At 45.2% G+C, this 22,064-nt stretch overlaps 2 protein-coding genes across 2 annotated transcripts; both read left to right on the forward strand.

Moving 5' to 3' along the window:
• The first annotated feature begins 1,937 nt into the window (after positions 1-1,937).
• Positions 1,938-7,915, forward strand: SNRPA1 (small nuclear ribonucleoprotein polypeptide A'). The gene is made up of 9 exons (XM_067305594.1): positions 1,938-2,068; positions 2,319-2,466; positions 3,046-3,124; positions 4,044-4,090; positions 4,825-4,927; positions 5,463-5,542; positions 6,800-6,875; positions 7,293-7,386; positions 7,660-7,915. Exons 1-9 carry the CDS (start codon positions 1,987-1,989, stop codon positions 7,716-7,718), a joined length of 768 nt encoding a protein of 255 aa, XP_067161695.1. The 5' UTR covers positions 1,938-1,986; the 3' UTR covers positions 7,719-7,915.
• Positions 7,916-8,331: 416 nt separating this feature from the next.
• SELENOS (selenoprotein S) lies at positions 8,332-16,644 on the forward strand. The gene is made up of 6 exons (XM_067305395.1): positions 8,332-8,464; positions 8,981-9,115; positions 10,757-10,863; positions 12,258-12,347; positions 12,451-12,529; positions 14,531-16,644. Exons 1-6 carry the CDS (start codon positions 8,380-8,382, stop codon positions 14,608-14,610), a joined length of 576 nt encoding a protein of 191 aa, XP_067161496.1. The 5' UTR covers positions 8,332-8,379; the 3' UTR covers positions 14,611-16,644.
• The last annotated feature ends 5,420 nt before the right edge of the window (positions 16,645-22,064 follow it).

A 22,064-nucleotide genomic window follows, 5' to 3' on the forward strand; every position in this document is an offset into this window, starting at 1 on the left:
TTACAGGCAGCAAGGAGGGTGGCTTGTAAGTAGGGTGCACAGGAGCTGCCTGACCCCAGCCCGAACGGAGCCAGCTCTGACGCTGTGATCAGGGGGAACAAGCCAGGTGTCACACACAGGCTGCGAGACGCTCCCAAAAGAAGAGCACGAGCCATCACGGGGTGGTACCAAACATGGCCACAGCATTTAACCTGTTATCACATCCCATGGGTTCACAGGAACGTCACAGCTGGCGAAGAAATCCTTCCCTAGAGAGCAGTGGATGCAGAAATCATTCTGCCTTGTCTCGCTCGGGGAGCCTGGAGGGTTGGAGTATCTCTCCAGTGGTGGTTGGGTGTCATCCAGTGGGATGTGGGGTCTGGTCAACTATTTCCCTTCCCGTGCCACCTCCTTGCACTGCCGTACGTGGGATTCGATGCAAAGGCCCAGCTCAAAGAGGACTGGCCTGAGGCAGCCGAGACCTGCACCAGACGCCCGCAAGCCGCTGGAGCTGATGCCACGCAGGGGAGCACGAAGCCAGCCCAATGGAGCTAATGACCTGGCTTCACCGAAGAGAAGTCATCCGGCTGGACGCGGCAGGCTGATCCAGCCCCGCACCCTCAGAGCTGTGCCAGCAGCGACTGGGGCAGCATCTCCGCGAAGGAGGAAGCGTCGGGAGAGCCCCAAGCGTGCAGCAGGTGCGCGGCTCGCCCGGGCACCGTCCCCTCGTCACGTAAGAGCAGCCGCCCTGCGTCAGGCTGGAGGTCCATCTCACCCGGGAGCAGAGGCTTACAGGACGCGCGCGAGAGGGAACGTACTGCACGCGCTTCTCCTCCAGCTGCTGCTCCTGGCCGTCAGCAACGTGGGGGCTGCCCTCAGCTCGCTGCCCAGGGGTGCAGCAAGCAGGACACGGGGGCCACCCCAAGCTCTTCCTCACTGTTTTCCAAATCCCTCAAGCAAGTAAGTGCAGGACAGAGCAGTGACGCCTGCGGGGTGTTCCCAGCCCAGCGCACCTTTCGCGAGAGCACGAACGCACATGGAAATGCCAGAGTGACCGCAGCGAGCGCTGCCGCGGGAAGGTGTTTAAGGGCAGCCCTACATTCATGGGGAACAGGCCGGTGCTGCCACTTGAACGGAGCAGAGAAAGCACCCGGGGCTGCAAGTATTGCAATTATTGCGGGCAGCTGTCGCAGCCCCGGGGGGAGACTGGCCTTGCCCGAGCCTGGCGGGGAGCGCGACAGGGAGCCCCAGGGGTGCCGGGGGCCGCGCTGGGGAAGGCTGTGGCAGTTGCAGGACGGCACTTCCCTCTGCTGACAAGCCGCTGAAGTGCTGCGGCGGCTCTGGGCCCCGTCGCTGGGCTCACGAAGAGTCCAAACCACCCCAAGGAGCGAAAGCGCCGCGGAGAGGGAGCTCCTCTCCCCAACATGCGGCCTTGGCCCCAGGCGCCTCGGGGCCGGGGGGCTTCGATGGCACCAAAGGCACTGTGAGAAGTTGTGTAGGGAGGAGAGAGGATATTTAAGGAAATGAGATATTTACGGAAATCAAAAGATATTTGGGGGGTGAGGAGATATTTGGGGGGTGAGGAGATATTTAGGGAGGGGTGAGGAGATATTTGAGGGGGCGAGGAGATATTTAGGAGCTGAGGAGACGTTCAGGAGCTGACATTTAGGCAGGGACCAAGGATCAAGAGAAACCACCTGGCTCGCGGGGCTCACAGGGCTCCCTGCCCGTGTTCCCAACCTGCCCTGCTGCTCCGTCCCCCCCCGCCGCCCTCCCCGTCCCGTCCCGTCCCGTCCCGTCCCGCAGCGACGGAGATCTGCTCCCGTCCCCGGCCGCCATCTTGGGGGGGAAGGGAGGGAGAGGGGGGCGGGGTTTGGGGTTTGGGGCGGGGCCTGCCCGCTCGCGGGCTCGGCGCTCGGCTGGCGGGGCTGGCGCGCGGGCCGGCGGCGGCTGTGGCGTGGCGGCGGCGGCGGCGGGGCGCGCGGCGGCGGCGGCGGCGGCGGCAGGATGGTGAAGCTCACGGCGGAGCTGATCGAGCAGGCGGCGCAGTACACCAACGCCGTCCGCGACCGCGAGCTCGACCTGCGCGGTGCGCGGGGGCCTCGGCGGGGCCTGCGGCGGCGGCGGCGGGCGGGAGAGGCCTGGGCCGCGGGGGGGGGCCCGGCGGGGCCTGTGCCCGGCGGGGCCTGTCACGGGGGAGGCGGGAGAGGGGCCGCGACGGCCGGGGCTGAGGGGCCGGAGGGGCCGCGATGGTCGGGGCTGAGGGGGCCGGAGGGGCCTTTGCTGTGTTCCGCTCTCCTCGGACACCATCTAAGTGCCTCCTGGCACTTTGTCCGCAGGTTATAAAATCCCCGTTATTGAGAACCTGGGCGCCACGCTGGACCAGTTTGATGCGATTGACTTCTCCGACAACGAGATCCGGAAGCTGGACGGGTTCCCTCTGCTGAGGAGGCTGAAAACGCTCCTGATGAATAACAACAGAATTTGGTAAGTGCTTGTACTTGGGCAGTGGGCAGTGGATAACGCTCGGGGAAGCAAAGAATCCCGCGTGTGTGTCCCTCTTTCAGTGGTGGGTGGTTGCAGAAGGGTCGTTTGTTTCAATGGAACAAATTGGCACCCAACAGCACCGAGACCTGTTGAAGCCCTGTTCAACTTGCCTCCTTCGTGCATTGCAAAAATCTGTCCGAGGTCAGTATTCATTTTTCAGACAGGACAGTAAGATTCAGAGCTTGGAATTTGCCCAGAGCCAGAGACTCTGGAGCTCATTTACCATCCCTGTGCTTAGGCAATAGGGAAAATAAATCAAGCTGTCCTGAGGAGAGGGGATACCTGCAAGTGCATGCCCCCGTGACTCATCCGTTGCATCTCATGTTTTCACATTGATGGCTGGTGTTCTATGCCAGCTTTACATGAAGAAGTGTTATAGTCGATGCCAATCCAAACTTCTGCCAGTGTCAGACTTGGTTGTTTTAAAATGAGATGCTCTGAATTACGGTATTTCTGGGCATCTTTGCACTATCGTTAGTTTCCAGCCTAAATAAACTTTCGCTTTCTGTTCTCCTTTAGTCGCATTGGTGAAGGACTTGAACAAGCCTTACCCTGTCTCAGGGAGCTCATTCTTACCAACAATAACATTGCTGAATTGGTAAGCTATAAGTACTGAACAAATCTAAACAAACTTAAATTGCTGTATGCCACCTTTATAATTAACCTTTTTCTCTGTTTAGAACAATATCTTATCATTTTAGTAGTAGTTGTGTATATTTTAATGAATATGATCTGTGGCATGCAGTGGAACACTAGTTACAAAATCTTCGTGGGTTTCCTGTTAAACTAATTGCAGTAATTCTAATTGGTCTCTAACATAGATATGAGATTCTAGTAAGAGCTTTCAGAAAAGAGATTTCATTACCTTGTAATTAAATATTTTTAGCTCTAGTTTTGAACTGAAGAAACAAAGTTTCCGATTTTTAAAAAATGTGAAATACTCTTTTAAAACTTATTTCAGGTCATATATACCAAAGTAGGAATCCCAAGCACAGTTTTTCTTACATTTTCCCTTTGAATTAGGTAATAGGTAACAAAGAGCATGAATGTAATTTCATTGGTAACTGTATTGTTATACTCACAGAAGTTAGGCAGATCTAAGTCTTTTATGTAGAATCTGAACAGTTAATAGCTAGTATGTCTGCTTACAGTTTTCTATCTCTTAGTTCCGTGTTAAGACTGAAACTTACTTTGTTACTGTTTTGTTTGTTTTTTTCATATTTTTTGAATGTATCTTTTTCATAGTGGCAGTCAAGACTCTTAAGGGCAGTTGGCTGTCTTAAATTTTGTACAGTGTAATTACTTGCAACATTATTGACTTACTACAGGTGTCATATCCAGTAGTATAAATACTGCTCTATTTGTCAGTGTTTTCAAAAAAGTAAGCTTGAAATGAATGAGGTGGTATTTTTTTTTTTGGTCACTGCTTCTGCGTCAGAGTAAGGGTTGCTAGAATTTTAGGAAGTTTGCTCTCATTAAATAGATTTAAGATTTTGTACTGTGTTCCCATTGTGTAGGGTGAACTGGATCCGTTATCAACTATTAAATCGTTGACTTATCTGAGGTATGTAATCTTGAAAAGCAAAGCTATTCTTTCTATACTCTCGTACTGGCCTAGCTCTTTGTTTCAATCTGGAATGCTCTCCTTTTTCTGGGCTGGGACAGATTCTTTATGCTTAAAAGTTGAACCAATAAACAGCATTTCCCCTAGACTTCAAAAATACATAGTATTTAATGGGCAAGGCTCTATATTACTGTCAGACTGTAAAACAGTGAGAAGGAGATGTTACATTTCTATAAACTGATATATAAGCACTGCAATAACCTTAACTTTTGGAAAAAAAAAAAAAAACTAAAGTTTTAAACTGTTATTACAAGTACTGTAAAATGCATGTGACTTCTCAGTGCAAGGACTTTTCAGTGAGTAACATTACATTGAGTATGAGGGACAAAAAAAAAAAAGCCCCCATCTGTCCTACGATTTCTTTATTGATTGGTGTGCAGTTAGGAAATGTGATGGATTTGTTATTTGTATTTTTAAAGATGCTTTGAGGTTGTTCTTTATGTTTTCCTGCAGCAAAATCCACTTAATTGATAAAATACTTTAAACTTTAAGTGCAGATTTTCACTACAGTTTTCATAATATCAGAGAACACTGTTACTATGCATATTTAATGATGTTATTTCTTGTCTCTTATAGCAGAAGGTATGTTAATGTATTTTAGGTATATTAATAAATTTTAATATAAATAACTCATTATAATAAGAATTTCTTTATAATATTTATTTACTTTGTAGCATTTTAAGGAATCCTGTAACAAATAAGAAGCATTACAGATTGTATGTAATCCACAAAGTTCCTCAGGTCAGAGTGCTGGATTTTCAGAAAGTGAAACTCAAAGTAAGTCTGCTGTCTTCTGGTTTGGCACAAGATGAAGACCTTTTTTCTTGTTACAGTCTTGAAACTTCAATGGTAACAATAAGTTTTTTCCCATTGTTGTAAAGTGTATCAAAATGAGGTATCACTGGCTCTAAAACATGCACTTCATTTTCTTTTATGGTTTCATTCTGTTAAGGATACAATTAATTAATTATATCTTATTACCATTGATTGTTTAGTCTGACTCTTTTCTGGCCATCCGGTGTTGTTGGTAGAAAGACAGACCTCTAGAGAAAGGCATGAGAAATCACAGCACAACACTGTGCTTTAAATGAGGATTTTAGTGTGGGAAAGATTTCTTAGTTTTAAGAGCATTAGGTTGATGTGCCTTGAGTCTGAGTGTCTGGACAATGTTTATGTGCTTATTCTTAAATCTGGACTCCACGTACCGGTGTTCACTGCTGAAGATGAGCCGAAGAGTCTTTCTTTGCAAAGACCGAAGCTTTGCAAAATGCAATGTTCTTGAATTAACTTTGTGTGTGTGGTATCGCTGTAGGAGCGACAGGAGGCAGAGAAAATGTTCAAGGGCAAACGGGGTGCACAGCTTGCAAAGGATATTGCCAGGAGAACAAAAACGTAAGATAAAAAAAACAATTTACACTGGCATTCTCCTTCAGAAACACCACTTTGATGTGCACGGCATTAGGCCGCATTAGGCACTAAACTGAAATATCAGTTATTGGCAGGATGTCTTAACAGCTTTGGTAGCCAGAAATGCCTTGTCTAGGCATCCTAGGTTTTGGATGGTGGTGAATGCATCTCAGAAATATTTTTGAAAGTGATATGCAGTCAGGGTGGATTGATTTAAGTCAACAAGCAGGAACCCGTAACTTTGCTAATTGTTTTTTTGTCTCTGTTATTTTACTGAACAGAGGTGGCCATTATTTGTTTTTTCTAATTGATTGGTAACTGAAAATGTTTTGCCTTGCTGTGGAATATAACCCTTACAGTATATCTGCTTTAACTAGGAGGATACAATGCAGATGAAAACCTTTAGTTAAGCTATTACAAACATAGGCTTATTCAGTTTAATTCTTCGTTATAAAATGGTACATCTTGTGTTTTGTTTAATCTTTCATCTAGCTGTTTGGAAATCAGAATTCAGTTCATGCCTGACAACAGTGTTTGCAAATTTGTAGCTAAATAGAAATCTCTTGAACATATTTATCACGTAAACTATAACAAATGAAACTCTCTCTACTTTGTGAGTAGAAGGGGGTCCAGGTTTATGAGGGTTTTAGACCACGTAGATTGTTGAACTGAAATAGCTCAATAAATTGATATGAAGAAAATGTTTCTCTAGCTGCAAAAGAGGTTGCAGCTGTCTCAGGCTGGTTCAGCATTTCAGGAAACTCTTCCCAGCCGATTAGTCAGGAACTTCCATTTCACACATGATCTTTTTTTCTTGAAACAGCAGCAGATAACCTTTTCCTTTAAGTTAAATGTTTAGAGTAGGCTTTAGTGCAGGCTGCCACAAAATCAAATTAAGAATGGGAAACTCAATTTTGGTTAATCTGTTTGTATCCACCCTGCTTTTGTAACAATGACAGACAACCTGAGTGTTCAGCAACATCCAAACTGAGTGGCTTCTGTCAACCGCTTAATTCATAAAGTTACGGTCTGCCTCTCTTTATGAGCAGATGAAAAGATGGGGGGAACGGGACAGTGAGGATGAGTTGCTGGTGTTTCTGAAGGAGGCAGTTCTTCACTGTATCAGTTTGTTAACAAAGATAAGATACTACACTTGACTGAATGAAAACTTCCAAACTTAGTTTGGAAGTTAGAGAAGCACGTACTCTTCCAAGGGCGTAACGGTGTGCCTTTGCTTTGAAGCTTCAATCCAGGTGCTGGTCTGCCAACTGACAAGAAGAAAGCTGGGCCCTCCCCCGGCGATGTGGAGGCTATTAAGGTAATACGTTAGTACATCGTGTACAGACAAAAGCGGAGGATAAAAATTGTTGTGGATTCTGACTTAACGAATATTTCTCTCTTCCTGGCAGCTCCTGACTCCATTCAAACCCACAGAACAATATGCTCTAGCTTCCGTTTCTGTCATTTTTCTTCTGTTATGCCATGTCTGTTTCTTAAGAAATTAGTGACATTTTATTCTGAGGTTAGAGTTATCTCAGGGTAGACCAGCCTATTTAATAAGAGAAGTAAGCTTGTGCTTTGTCACTCGTATAACTTTGTATAGTATAAAAGCTTAGCTTTGCTTAACTGAAAAAAATCTTCTTGTTCTTATGCTTGTTCTAAACAGATTTTTGGCATATTGCATGTGAAGATTCATCATGTTCTTTTGTCTATTTTTTTTTTTTTTTTTTTTTAGACTGCTATAGCAAATGCTACAACTTTGGCTGAAGTGGAGAGGCTGAAAGGCTTACTACAGTCCGGTCAGATCCCCGGCAGGGAACGAAAATCAGGTCACATTACTCTTCTATTGCTTCTGTTTTCCACATAGAACCTACCTCTCTTAATAGCTTCCTGATGCTTTATGTGATCTCAGTAGCGAGTTAAGCTAGAAGGGCCAGGCAGTTGGGAGGCTGAAAAAAACCTGTTTCAAACTAGTGTAATTTTAGGGTCAGAATGACTCGGGTTCGAATGAGTACTGCTCCTCTTCAGAGGGGTTAGAATTGATATCGCTCGTGTGGAAAAATTAACGTTTGGGGTAAAAACGCCGATATGTCCTTTCCTAGGCCCCTCGGAGGATGCCGAAGAAGAAATGGAAGAGGACCCCGTTCCCAACGGATCCTGAGCGCCGCCGCCGGGAGCCACGCGACGTGCTGCCCTTCGTCCCTGAAAACACTTCCCTGCTCACATCGCGTTTTTCCTGTCACGGGGGACTTCTCGATCGTTTTCAGTTCTGGAGACGCCGCGGGTGTTTCGAAAGAGCCGTTTTGTACCTTTTTTTGCTGTACATTTCACAGTTCAATAAATGAATGTTGCCTTTTTCGCCCCGGGCCTCCTTTGGGGGGGTGAATGGGCCCCGTCTTCCTTACCCCGGGGGGGCCCCTTCCCCCCGGCTGGCCCCAGCCCTTGGCGGCTGCTGGGGAAGGAGGGGGAAATCTGCGCCGGCACTAAAACTGGGCGAAAAAGAGGTTAAATTAACAAAATTTAGCTGCTGGAAGGCGTTGAGGGTGTCGGGGGGGCGGGAGGGGGTTTCCTGGGCTACCAGTGTGCGGCCCCCATTGGCCCTTCCTCCCCCTCCTCTCATTGGCCGGGCGCTCGCTGACCTCACCTTGCTTCCGCGGCCCCGCCGTTGCCATTGGCCCGCCGCGCTGGAGCTTCGCTTCCCGATTGGCTCCCCGCTCCGAGGCGGGGTGACGTGGCCGAGGACGAGGAGGGCGGTGATTGGCCCCGCCGGCGGGGCGGCTCCCGGACGTGCGGCGCCGGCGGCTCCGGCTGCGAACGGGGCGATGGAGCGGGGCGGCGGCGGGGCCGCGCCGGGCCCGGGGCGGCCGGCGCTGGAGCGGGAGGGCCTCGAGCTCCTGCAGCACACGGGTGAGCCGGGGGGGGGGGGGAACGGCCGGACCCGGGAGGTCCCGAGAGGCGGGGAGCGGCCGGCCCGGGGGGGGGCGGGAAGGTTCCGGGAGAGGGGGAGGGAAAGGCCGGGCCTGAGGGGGGGCCCTGGGGGGGGGGGGAACGGCCGGGCCCGGAGGGGGGAACAGCAGGGCCTGAGTGAGGGGAAGGTCTCGGGGGGGGGGGACAGCCGGGCCGGGGGGGGGGGGGTCCTGGGAGAGGTGGGTCCCGGCCGGGCCTGAGGTGGGGGGGGGTCCCGGGAGGAGGGGGGGGAACGGCCGGGCCCGAGGGGGGAATGAAAGAGCCTGAGGTGGGGGGGGGGTCACGGAGGAGGAGGGGGGTCAGAGGTTTGGGGGGGGTCTCGGTGTTGGGGAAGGGCCTGGGGGGCAGCGGCCGGGCCTGCGCGGAAGCTGCGGTCCCCGGGGGGGAGCCGGGCGCTGCCCGGGGGGCGCCTCCCCTTGCGGCCCGCTCTGACCTGCGGCTCGTCCCCGTCCCCAGTGGGCTCCCTGCTCTCCAGCTATGGCTGGTACATCCTGCTGGCCTGTGTCGCTATCTATCTCCTCGTCCAGAAGATATCCCGAAGCGCGGCAGCCCGGCCGAGCAGCCAGCCGGCAGCAGCGGATGCAGCCGTCGGTTAGTAAATCTTCGCTTGTCCTTGCGAGCAGGACGTGGTGGGAGCTGCGCGTGCGGTGGGACCTGCGCGTGCGGTGGCTGTCACCCTCTAGGTTCCCGCTAGCACTTCTCAGTTGTGGCATGACGCCCGACAGCCGTTCGGATCCATGTGCGCTGGCTCTTATTTAACGCCAACCAAAAAAAGGTTCTTTTTCTGGGGACGTGGTCTGGGGCTGTTACTCAGGATAACTGTTTAGGGCCATGAACGTGGACAGATCTCGTTACTGGAGAGACTGGTGGGAAAAGGTTTGGCCGAGAGAGAAGTGTTTTTAAGAGGCCGTATCGAAGAGGGATTGGGGCGTGGAGTGACGTGGTCTGAAGAGAAGGGCCAGGGCGTTGCAGAGTGAGGGAACAGCTGGTCTCTGGCAGCGCAGGGTTTCAGAGCGCCACACTGTTCAAATGGTACGCGGTCAGTTATCAAGCAATTTTCAGAGTTATCAAAGAAAAACAACACACCCAAGTCTGCAGGCTGGAAAAGCCTTGAAAGATTGTTGATTAATATTCATTGCCTCTTTCCTTTCAGTTATTCCTTCACAGTTCCTACCGTATCAGGCTTATGTACAGTTGGGGTGTAACTGCCTCTTATCTATGTTATCTTCCAAACTGTGGCTTAGGTTGTAAATCCTATGCAGTCGTGATCCTGCTTTATTTGGAGATGTGCTGCTGTAAAGCACAGGCTACACTTGTGGATCTGCTTAAAGAATAACTGCTTGGCACTGATTCGTTTGGCAAGCTGGCCTGGCAGTACACATGGCCTCGGAAATGTCCTTATCCTGCTGATGCTCTTTTGTAATGATAATTAAATCTTGATTTAGTTGTCAAAACTGCCTATAAAAATGCAGTAAAAAAAATTACTGCTGAAATTTCTTTCATATATTGATCACTGGATGACAATAAACATGTAAGGAGTCAAACAAATATAGAGATACTTCAGCTGCTGGGAAGATAATATTTGCCTTTGCTTGGATGTAAATTTTTTCTTGTGACTTCTACTAAAGGCCTGACATGAAGCGAAGTGGATACTCTATGTAGATTTTCAGAGACTGCAAGTTTTCTCTTGAGGTGTTTGCTATTTGATATTTTTAAGTCATTTCTCTGCTGATGGAGCATGTTAAATCTGCCACTGCTTTGCTGCCGTGATGAAACAAACAGGAGCAATCGCCAGAAGGAGTAGGAGCGAGTGTGGGCTGGTTTCCTCGGGCTCCTGAGTAAAACAAGTTCTCTGGATAAAAATGGAATCCCTGTAAAAGCATGGGTGATATTTCCGAAATGATATTTATTAAACAAAACCTTCAAAAATAGAAATAGAAGCAAGTCTCGTAGAAGCTTAAATTTTAATTTGTTGATAGGTTTATTACATGGGTGCCTTTACTCATTAAAAGCCCATTAAAATAATTGCTCTAAAAATATTACAATGTGATTACATTTAAATCAGTGTATAAGTTGCTGTAAAAGTTTAGTTGCAAGTTGAACTTCGACTGTGATGTTCTGCAAAGCAGCTCTAAAGAGAGATGTTAGCCTTTCTCTATTACAGTGCTCTGAGGATCCTGTTTAGAATTTATTTTTAATGATAGCCCCGCAAACTCTTTCACAATTTCTTAGAACCTGACGTGGTGGTAAAACGGCAGGAAGCGCTGGCAGCAGCTCGCCTCAGGATGCAAGAGGAGTTGAACGCACAAGCAGAAAGATACAAAGAAAAACAGAGACAGGTAACCGGAGAGCAGTTCTGTCTTTAACTCTTAAATTTGTCGTCGAGCACTTTGCTGCCCTTACAGAAGGGTTTATTCTGTGCTAGATATCGGAAGAACAGGAGACTCCCTCTCTGCTGGATAGTGGGTGGTGGGTTTTTTCCCCCTCCTTCATCTGGTCCGTTTTTGATACAGTTTGATAGCAGTAACTGGCATTAGATATCATGATGGGCCTTCACTGATCCAATGATTGATGCATTTAGCATGAAGTTTATTTACCTTCTTGAAGTAACTGATCTCTTTGGCGCTTGCTTCTCTGCAAACAGTTGTGTGTGTGGAACGCTGTGGGCCTGATTTCTTTCTTTTTTTTTTTTTTTTTTTTTTTTACTGACAACTCAGTACTTAGGAAAACTTAGTTATGTGTGCAGGCGAATCACTAGAGAGGATTTACGGGCATTTAGATTAACTGAACTATCGCATACATGCATTTTCTGTTCTTAGTGGTAAATATGAGTTCTTAAGAAATGTAGCTTAGTCCAACGTTGCTGTAATTTGCAGTTCTGAACTACAGTTTGTGATACGAGGCATATCAGATTGCTATGTGGGGCAGCGCAGAAAAGTGGATGTGATCAGGGTAGAGACAATATTGCTTGCTAATCCTGATTCTTCTTTTATTTGGCTTTTGCAGTCAGCTACATTCAGACTTAAGTCTATAGCTGATACTTCAAGAAATATCGGCAGTTAAAGCCTAGTGGAAAGTCATTCTGAGGAAGAGAACAGCCGTTATGGAGAAAATCCGGGTCTAGCACACTTAGACTTGGGGAGCTTTGCTTTCCTTGCCTGGGTGGGGTAGCTGCCGTCTTTCCGTGCGAGACAGCAGAAGACTAGGAGACTCGCTGAACAGCTTCTTTCCTTCCTGTTGAGAGGAAGATGGTCTGTCCTAATCATTAATTTATTCTGTTCCATGGTGAAATTGCTTTGGGACAGAGATGGTAGAGCCTTCAGTAATGTACGTTGGGATGCAAATAGGTAGCTGGCTTTCTTGTTGTTAATTTGGGGTGTGGGGGGGAAGGGAACAAACATTTTTCTTCTGTAGAAGCCTCCATTGTGCATTAAATGGCCATTATATGCAATATCCTTTACTGGGTACTTTCTATAAACTCGTGACTTATGCTTGCCACTTAGTTCGGTTTTACTTTCAAAATATTTTTAAGCACCAGGCAGTCAAAAGAGGCTACAGACACTTTTTTTTTTTTGATCTGCAGATGGTTGGAAGAAATGAGTGTTAGTTTGAAAAATTAATGCTTCCATAAGCTCAGAGATACTTGGGTTTTGATGGGTCTGTTGTAGCTGTTTCTGCAGCATGGGCAAATCTATTAGTTCTTAATCTTACGTATCGTGGATTTGTTTCTTAGCTTGAAGAAGAGAAGCGAAGGCAGAAGATAGCAATGTGGGAAAGTATGCAAGAGGGAAAAAGCTATAAAGGAAACCTGAAACTAAACCAGGTAACAACTATGTTGTTAGCCAGACTATGAGGATGTTTATGTGATTAGATTAGCTGAAATTCATGTTGATTAAATTCTGACTAACTTTTGCTTATGTGAACAGCAAGAATTAGAATCTGGTGCCTCCACCTCATCGACCGTCCCGAAACCTAAACCAAACAAAAAGCCTTTGCGAAGCGGTGGTAAGTATGAAATCCTTCAGATAATCTGAGCCTGGAAATAGAGCATTTATCCAGCAATGTGGATAGCTGTTGTGTATTTACACATAATTTTTCTGCTTATTCAAGGAGAAAACAGAATGTGCCTTATGAGTGAGCTTTTTATCTCTAAATGATGTGGTTGTGTTTGTACTTTGTGCAAACCTTAGCAGGAAGTTTCTGTGGTTGCCCCAGGGAAAGAAAATTTCAATTTTCTTAAAAATGCTTTTGCCATGACTTACTGAGATTTTGGTGACTCAAAAATATAGGTTCTTACAATTTTTTCTGGGATCCCTCCCTCATTGTTGTTAAAGCCCAATAACTTAATATCTAGTCTGTCTTTAAATCAGCTGTAGTACTACTTAAATGCAGGAGGAAGGTATTTTACTTTATATTATGTAGATTCAGGCAAATGAAACATTTCATCAGACAAAGTGTAACCTTATTTCTCAACCATCACAATAATGACCTGTTGAATTTACAAATCCAGCAGATGAATAAACTGCTATCAACTCTCGCAAACCACCACACAGTCTTATTAAATGCGCTGTCAACCACTGAAGTCATCTTGATGGATGATCTGCTTTCTGTGGCCTTACATACCCCAGTTTAGGAACACCGCTGTAGATAAGCTATGCAGCTAATATCGTTTCTCTTCTCTTGGCCAAACAGCCTTTGCTGTACCTGCAAACATTAATTTGAATACGATATTTTAATTGGAATTTTCCGTAGTGGAAGGAGTCATCTAGACAACCCCAATTATACTAGTCTAAAGGGAAATCCACTGCAGCACTGAGTAAATTACATGATTAAATGTATTAAACATCAAGATTCTTGATAAAACATTAAACATTAATACCAGTTCAGTGCTGGAAGTTGTGCTTTGAGTATTTATACTAGCAGCTGTTGATATCTGCAGGAACTGACTAATTCATCTTCTGTTGTTTAACATGATTGTGGTTTAATGTCTGATACCATCAAGTATCTTTTTTAGCTCTTACACAGAACATCTACCACTACAGGGAAAGAGAAATGCATGGATAAAGCTGTGCTAAGAAACATAATCCTGGCAGCTGGTTTGAGGCATCTTTACAGCTGCTACCTATGCTAGTTTCATCCTAAGCAAAATCTTTGTTTAAGTAACAGATTATGGAATTAGAGGTCCCTGATCTTCTCATGAGGTAGATAAGGATGAAGTGAAAGAACCATCTGCACTGTTCAACTGCTGAATAAAGTTAGAAAGCAGAACTTAGTTAATATGAGAGAACCAAATAAACAAAGATGGAGGTAATGCTTGAGGTTTCAGTGGAACAGGCTGCTTTGAATACTGCTTGGTTAGCAAGGCTAGTGGGTTTTCAGTTTTCTTTTTCTTTGCATTCTACAGAACAAATTGAAGATGTTTGTTAAGTCTTATCTTTCCAAGTGCATGCTCATGAAATCGCATATAGTTGTGATGTTGGGAGATTCAACTGCAAGTGTCTGTTTGCCTTGCTGCATGTACTTGCCCTTTCAAATTCATAAATAAAGTTCTCTTACAGTAGAAATGAGTGGACCCACCTTTTAACCTTCAGAATATTCCTTGCATACTGGTGATTTACTGCAATAAAAAAATACTGCAAGTCCCTAATTATTAGGGCTCCTGGCAAACAGATAGACTCTTACTGCTCTACCACAACTACAGAGCAATGTTAAAGCTCTAATGCAGACTAAGAGAAATTAAATCACAATTAATTTCAATTTAATTTAATCAGAACGGGCCAAATGAAGACATGAATGTTTTGCAATGTTTTTTACTCTTAGCACTATGTAAACCATGTCAAGACTGGATATTTTCTTTGCTTTCATTTTCCTTAAAACGCTCCCTGTATAATAGGTATAAACAAGTCACAAATAATGCTGAAACTTTTTTTTAGTGTTCCTTATGTGTTGGTGAATTTGTGTCGGGGATAAATACTGATGTGACGGATTTCTCATCTGTAATTCTAGGCTATAACCCTCTGTCGGGAGAAGGAGGTGGAACTTGTTCCTGGAGACCAGGTCGCAGAGGCCCGTCAGCAGGTGGATGAGGCTAACCTCCCTAGTGGCTGATGTCACTAGCAGGCTTCATCTTACCCACTGTCTAACTGCCTACAGTTTGCATGTCACAGTGACTCCTTTGGGATTTGGTTTAGCGCAGGTGTCGACTTGAAAACAGATATACATGAGTTCCACATATTAACACAGCAACTGGTACTACACAAGAAAAATACTTGATCCTCTTAAAGAGGGTGAAGAAAGAAACAATGTCAGTATAATCAGTTAATTTTCACCCTTCTGTAGGGAGGAAACATAATCTCCAGCTGAGGTGCATCACTTGGGATTGTGCGATCTGGGTTCCGTGGCTGGCTAGTCAAAAGACTGACCCCAGGCAAATTAACTGTCTGTGTCTCTGTTTACCTCTGTACAATGAGGATATTTACCATCCCCAAACACGTGCTACAAGGTTTACAGTGTTTGACCGGAAGGTACTTTAGAGGGGAAGGGTATTATCAGCAGACAACTTGAATTTTGGGAGAAGGGACTTTCAGAAAACCCAGATGAACTGACGGATGCCGTGGGTTTGCACTGAAGGCCACTTATTGTAGATGAGTCTCTGTGACAAGCTACCTTGAATGATGTTTTCCTTATAAATGGTAAACAAACCAGTGAGGATTACTGATGCTAGACAGCAGATGGGGGTTTCTTGCTATTCCTTTTTTAATTTCAACTGCTTTGTAAAAACAAAATATTATTAATATTAAATATCATTGCAAACAAATCATAAATATAGTATTTACAATCTTGTGGTTTTCTACAGCATCTTTTTATATAGAAGTCATATGTTCTAGTGCAATAAATGTGTATAAAATGAGATGCATTATATGAGAGATTACATTTTCCTTTCAGTACTTGCATAGAATGAAGGAGATTTTTTAAGCTGTTCTTTTAGGTTTTTAACAGTTTTGTTTCATCTGAGTGTTCTGTGTTCCAAATCATGATTTTGAAAGAGTCACCTTCAGATTAAAAACAAATTAAGTTTTCCCAAGTCTAAAAATTGAACCCGAACATTCTCCACCCTCTTCCTCGCCCCCCCCCCACCAAAAGTGGTTCTGAAATGGGGCAGAATGGATGACTAGTTGTTAAGCACTCCAGTTATACCTGTAGTTGAATCTAAATCAAGAAAACCCGTAACAAAGGCCTTTGCTCTCAGCAGAGCCGAGGGCTTCTTTCCAAATTGCTCTCCGCAAATGCAGTTTGAGGAGGAGGATGTACCTAGGCCTGGTTGACACGAACGCCGTGGGATGTTCATAGAGAGAAGAGAAGCCGCGAGCCGCGCTGAGGTGTGTGCGTGGTGTCTTCTGTTTCCGGCAGCGGGACTGTGCACAGCTTTGGTCGTGTGGTACGAGGGATGCACCTCGGGAGCGCTAAGATAGAGAAGTTACTGTGTACTACTCTCTGTTGTGAATTGATGGCCCGGCTGTGGCTGTCCTGAACAGCCCAGCAGGGTGCTGAGCTGTGTTCTCACCCTGCTGTCAGCTTACACAGCCCCAAAGCTGAGGGCTGTTTCTGCTGAAAGAGCCTATAGCTAGCAAACGTGTAAAATTTGTAGGTGGGAGACTCTGAGTAGCTAAAGAGAGTGTTGTCGTCATCCTTCTGGTATTTGTCTGGCAATGCGGATGGAAAACAGAGTTGGAGATGGTCATCAAAAATGAGCTTTCCGAACATCCCATTCTCGTAATGCACCATTTGGCACAACACGCAGAAGATGACTAAACAAACATTCAGGCTGTCCTTGATACAGGGTGAAATAGTTCCCGTCAGCAGATGACATGTATCCGTGTGTCTTTGATTACTTTTATTGAGCTTGTATATGTGACATAAAAGTATGTCAGTATTTTATTAGCGTAGCTTAAGGCTGCTTGAAAACTTGTTTCTAAATAATTATGCTTGAAATATTTGTGTTCGTTAATATGTATGAGTGCCAACTTTGAAAACACTGTTCATACATATATAGAGACTGCTCTATATGTCATGTGATCTGTGATTTTTCTATTGACAATAAATGTAACAGTAGCATGTTACTTAATGAGTTAAAAAGTTGCCAGCTAACACCATGGAAAAGTGAAGAACCTGTGACTTTAGACCTCTGAAGTGTATGTTTAAATGCATATAGAAGGTGAAGTGAGAGGGCTATTAATGTTCCTATGGAAACTAGTTTTCATTTCTTGACTTCTGTGCATTTTGATATGTAAACTTAAATTTCCATTGTTGGATTTATTATGTAACGTGGACTGCAGTATGTAACTTCAGGTTTTAATTTTTAATAAGGCAAAAAAAATAGAGGTGGGGGAAAGATTTTCAAGATCTGAAGATTCTTCATCCATAAAGAGGTATAAATTGCTATCTTACTCCTGTCTCTGGGAAACATTTTTTCCTTCCATTGGGAAAAAGGCAACAGAACGTGGTGTTGTCTTCAGAAAAATAACTGGAGGAGGTTGTTGTATTAAAGATGCAAAACTCCTTCTGTAGATAAAATGGTGAAGACAAGTTAATTCAGTAAAAACATTTTAAGAAATAAATAAGCAGGTCTGAACTGAGCATATACTAATCTTTCTCTGTGTCTCAAGACTTGCTTCCGGGGGTATGGATTTTTGCCCAACTCTGAGATCTTAAGACCTGTCCAGTGAGAGGAAGTAATTCACATATTTGCTTGAAACTTCAAGCTCCCTTCTCCCTTAACTTTTATTATTATTAATAATAATATTTTTAAATTATTAAATATTAATATTATTATTAATCCTTGGGTCCCTACATCCTGTCAGATACTGGGATTTTTCTTGATCAGATACTTCTAAGCTATTGAACGGGGTGGAAGAACCTCAGTTTGTAAAACATGTCTTTTGGCTCACTAACTACGCAAACAGATGACGGATTTTCCCTCTGACTTCAAGAAGAAACTTCTCCCTTGACCACAAACGAGTTTGGAAGTGTTGTTGCTTGTTGCTTTATAGCGTCAGGGAAAAGCGTCCACAAGGCAGTAGGTGAAAATGAACTAATGAAGCCGTTGTTCATACTTGGGAACGAATTCCCAAGAACTTGAATTACAACAAGTCTTATTATAAAGCCTTCAGATTTTTTCACTTACAGCAGTTATGCAAGAAGCTTCTAACTTTACTGATGTGGACATGCTAGAAACATCCTTATCTGGAAGAATTTAGATAACAAACTTATAGTTAATACAACACTACTAGACTAATAAGTATAGTGGTACTTGGCCACTGAACAGTAATCTATCTTGGTATTGAAAAATCCCAAGTCAAGCAACTGTTCAGAGGCACAAAAAAATCCTGAAAATGTTAGTCACCTGAAAAAACGTAGCTAGGTATTTTTCATTGTCTTTCAGATGGCCTATATGTTGGAGAAAGAGCTTTTTACTTTTTAAACTGCATATGCAGTCTAGTTGATGCATAGTTCTATTAAATATTCACCAAGAAATACCTAGTACTGGAATTAAAAACGAACAAAAACCTTATTGTCACTTGTGAGATTCATTTGGCTTTACCTGTGCCTTTCAGAAAGATAGTGTCCTGAGGAAGGGCTTTTCAGAGTGATTGCCCTGCCTATTTAGTTATTTAAAGAAAATGTTTCTGACACTGGAGATTTTTAATAGTGAACAAGAGAAGATGGACTTGGGGGAGTGAGTGCAAATGGGGAATCTGTTAGCAGAACCGTTCCCAGCCTAGAATTACCCGTGTGTTATTCAGAGTTCATGTGAATGAAAATACTGATTTTACACTTCTGCAAGGAGTTGCTCTCCTAACAGGGACTGACTGCAGGTGTGAAAAGACAGGACTAATAAATACCTTATACTATTTTGACTCTCAAACTCTCAAGGAATTAAGGCTGTGCTGCTGCCCAGCATGGCTTCGTCCTTAGCTTGTGTTTGCTGATAGTCAGTTCGGGTGTTCAGATTGGGCTGTTTTTTCTTGTTTTTGTTTTTTTCCCCTCCTTAGGAAGATGCGCAAAGAGCGTTCTCATTCAGCGAGCTCTCTGGCTGGGAGGATTGCAGCCCCTGGGACAGTCTCCTGTGGGTTTGACCAGCAGCAGTATCCTTAATGACTGCATTGAAACCTTCCAAAACTGGTTTCAGCCTCCTGCAGTCACCGAGGCAGTTCCCATCTCTGGCAGTTGTGTTTCTGCAGGCTTGGCTGCACATCAGCGCACATCCCTGCATCGGATCAGATCCACCCTTTTGAAGATTTTTGGCCTTGTCCAGGCTGAAAAGTGGCACCTTTTCAGTGATCGGTTTAGCCAAGAGAGCTGGGCACAGCGTGTCTCTGTCCGTGCTGCTGAGCTCCGCTCTGCTATCACTGAGCACTGAAATTGTATTATTTTCAACTGTAGAAAAAGCCAGCCTAGACTTGGATGGGCTGAAGACTTTGGGGGTTTTCTTTCCTTTTTGGAATGCAAGCTTAGCTTTTGGAACAGCTCTGCAACCACAAAGGAAAAGCACACTGCTGCTGGCTGGGTGGTGTCCTGGCCGGCCTGCACCGTTGTAGCTGATCTTGTGCGAGCTTCCAACCCAGCTGTTCCGAGGCTGACACACACCCTGCCCATATTCCCAGCTCCACCGCTGGCACCTCTTCAAAAACCTTCACGAGTTTTTACGAAGCAGCCAATAACTGAAACGGAGCTGAGGAGGCCTGTGCTGTTTTGGTGGCAACCCGCGTGTGAATATAAGCATTTTGGGGGGGGTTCTGTTGTGATGGGCTAGCAGGTATGCGGTCCCTGCTCTTACGTATCTTTTTTTCTATGATCATTTTTGTTTGGAAGGTCATGCCTGCTAAAAGACACTTTCAGTTCAGAGCAAGATCTCCACTGATAATTTAATGATTTCATTCCTTTTAATAATCAAATTCTTCCTGTGTGCTGCTTTCCAGGCTCAGCTGAAATCTGGTGCAGTGGGTAACAGTAATGTGGGGATGGCAAGGAGAACTTAATTCTCTTTAAAGGGAATGGAAGGAAAATGGTAAACTGAAATACCTGGCTCTTCAGTCTAGTTCTAGTGCTCTGTTGCATGCATTAAAATTGGGGCTACTGTCAGGCTGGCCCTACAGGAAGCACTTTCAAAGCAGAACAACCCCTGGGTCTTAAACGCTTCTTGATCTATTACTGAAGGGGGTGATGTGCTCCCGGAAACTCGGCTTAGCGCTTCTGGGTAGTAGCCACTCCTTTGGCTGTTCTGCTGCTTAGGTATATTGCATCTTGATGCTTGCTTTTTAAATACACGTTCTCGACTTTTTCAACAGTTCGTTGACTCTGTTCTGGAGGTAGCAGGTTAAAAACACGTGAACTTCCCTTTTGTGAAGCAAAGCTCTTTGCAGCACACCCCAAAGAGCAGCTACCGCGACCCGGCTGATCAGACCTGAGCACTCGCGTGGGCGACCGGGAGAACTGTTGTGCGCCGAAGAGGATGTTTTTCTTCCCCTCCCGCACATCTAAGAAGCTAAAGCAAGTTACCTGGCTGTGAAGGGCAGATGTGACCAAAGGTGACACCGGCCTGGCTCTGGCCCGGAGGGATCTGTGCTGCTGCTGCACTGCGGTGTTGGGCCATGCGATGGCAATGTTGTTCTGGCTTTCTAGCAAGCAGTGATCGGGTGACTGGTTTTTTGTCCCTTGAACGGGTATCTTCTTAGTGATTCAACTGAGAGGAAAAGTTGGGATTGGGCAGTGTCAGGACCAGAAAAGGATAGGGAAGAAAAAAGTGGGTGCTGGAACTGTGGAAGGAGTTTCTGCATCATTCAGGAAAATGCAACGGTGCTGGAAATACTGCGACAGAGACTAATGCTACCAGTTGCCCAGCTAGATTTTTTCCACCATGAGTCTGTTACCTTGAATATAAGAAATATGCTCATTTTCCAGTGTCTGGATAGCTTTTAAAGTATCGGTTTGAGTACTGGAACTTTAATAATTATACTTTCTGGAGCACTTGGGAACTAGTTCACTTCTTTATTATTTAAAAAATATAGTAAAGAATATATAACATAGAAGGTACATCCTGTAAGTATTACAGCGTGCTCGTCGCTGTGGGTATGCTGGAGATCAAAACTGATGGGCAAAAGAAGTGGTTATAAAACAAGAGAGCCTCTCTTGAAGCTTGGTTATTATACTACTTCATTCCAAAAGGATGATATCTACCTGTAGGGATACAGAATAGTTCACTCCTTCAACTATTTGGCTTTTTCATCATTTAAAAATAGGACGACTGTTTTGTTGATCTGATTATGAATCCAAACTGTGGGGGCCTGTCGAGTGGGCTCTCTCCTGCTGGTCGGGGCGCTCGTCCCACTCGAGCAGGTGGGATGCGAGCAATGAGGTGGAGCGAACACCGCGTGCATCCTCTTCACCTTTTTGAGAGTCCTCTAAATATTTTCTCAAGCAATTCCACAAACTCGGCATGCAGAGTAGAAAACATTCTGCATAAAAATATATGTATTTGTCCTTGTATACAGTGTTGTATTAGACAATTAGTATGTATTTTAATATACAGGGTCTATAACATACAGCATCAACTAAACAATGACCAAGAGCTGTATTACTAAGGGAAGGCACTTAAGTGTGATTGTGCAATATGATCTTTCTCTGCCACATATATTAAAAATGTACTCTAGGTCACCAAGGGTAATGGCAGGGTTGTAATTCACTTGAAAGAACTAAGCTGTGTTCCTCTATTTTTCCATTAATTTGCTTTTTTTTTGTCCTTTAGTGTAAGCAGCAGATGCTCTGTGCAAGAACAGGGGAGGGGGCAGGAGTGGAAACATGACTGTTTGTACACTTTAACACTTTTGAGCTTGAATTTGGTGTAATAATAATAATAATAATAATAATAATAATAAAAGGTTAGGCACGCTAACGTCCTTAGGGATGGGTGCTTCTGTTGTCTAGGTGCTTTTGGGGTCCCGGTCCCGGTCATGCATGGTCCCGTGTGCATCTGCTCATGCCGTCGAGCGCCGGGGCCCAAAAAAGCTCCCCTGGCCCCTTCCTTTTCCTTTCGGAAGCGCCCTCTGCTCGTGCCCGGTGCTGCGGATTGCAGCACCGTCCATCCCCCAGGAGCTGCGGGGGGAAGGCGCTAAAATAAACCTCCTGGCAGCAGCGCCCTGAAACGGGATGGCTGCTCTGTAACTCAAAGTGAGCTCGGCGGCGTTTAACTGTATCGCGTGTATGGTAGCGAGGCCCCAACACTGTGCTGCCAAGAAAGCTGCAGCAGAAAAAAGCTGGGCGCTCAAATTATGCCCTACCTGATTTAACCGAGAGCGGAGGGAAAGGTTGCTGCCTTGCCTCCCTTTTCATTTTTGGTCTGCCGGTTTCCATGCTTCATCGTTTCCATGTGTGTTGAAGTCACGTAAAGTTTTCGATTTTGATGACTAACTTTTTTCTTTATGGGAAGAAGCCAGTTGACAGCTCCTCAGCCCCAGTTCTTCTTTTTTATTGCCTTTTAACC

This window comes from Apteryx mantelli, chromosome 15, assembly GCF_036417845.1.
Source record: "Apteryx mantelli isolate bAptMan1 chromosome 15, bAptMan1.hap1, whole genome shotgun sequence".
Classification (NCBI taxonomy): Eukaryota; Metazoa; Chordata; class Aves; order Apterygiformes; family Apterygidae; genus Apteryx; species Apteryx mantelli.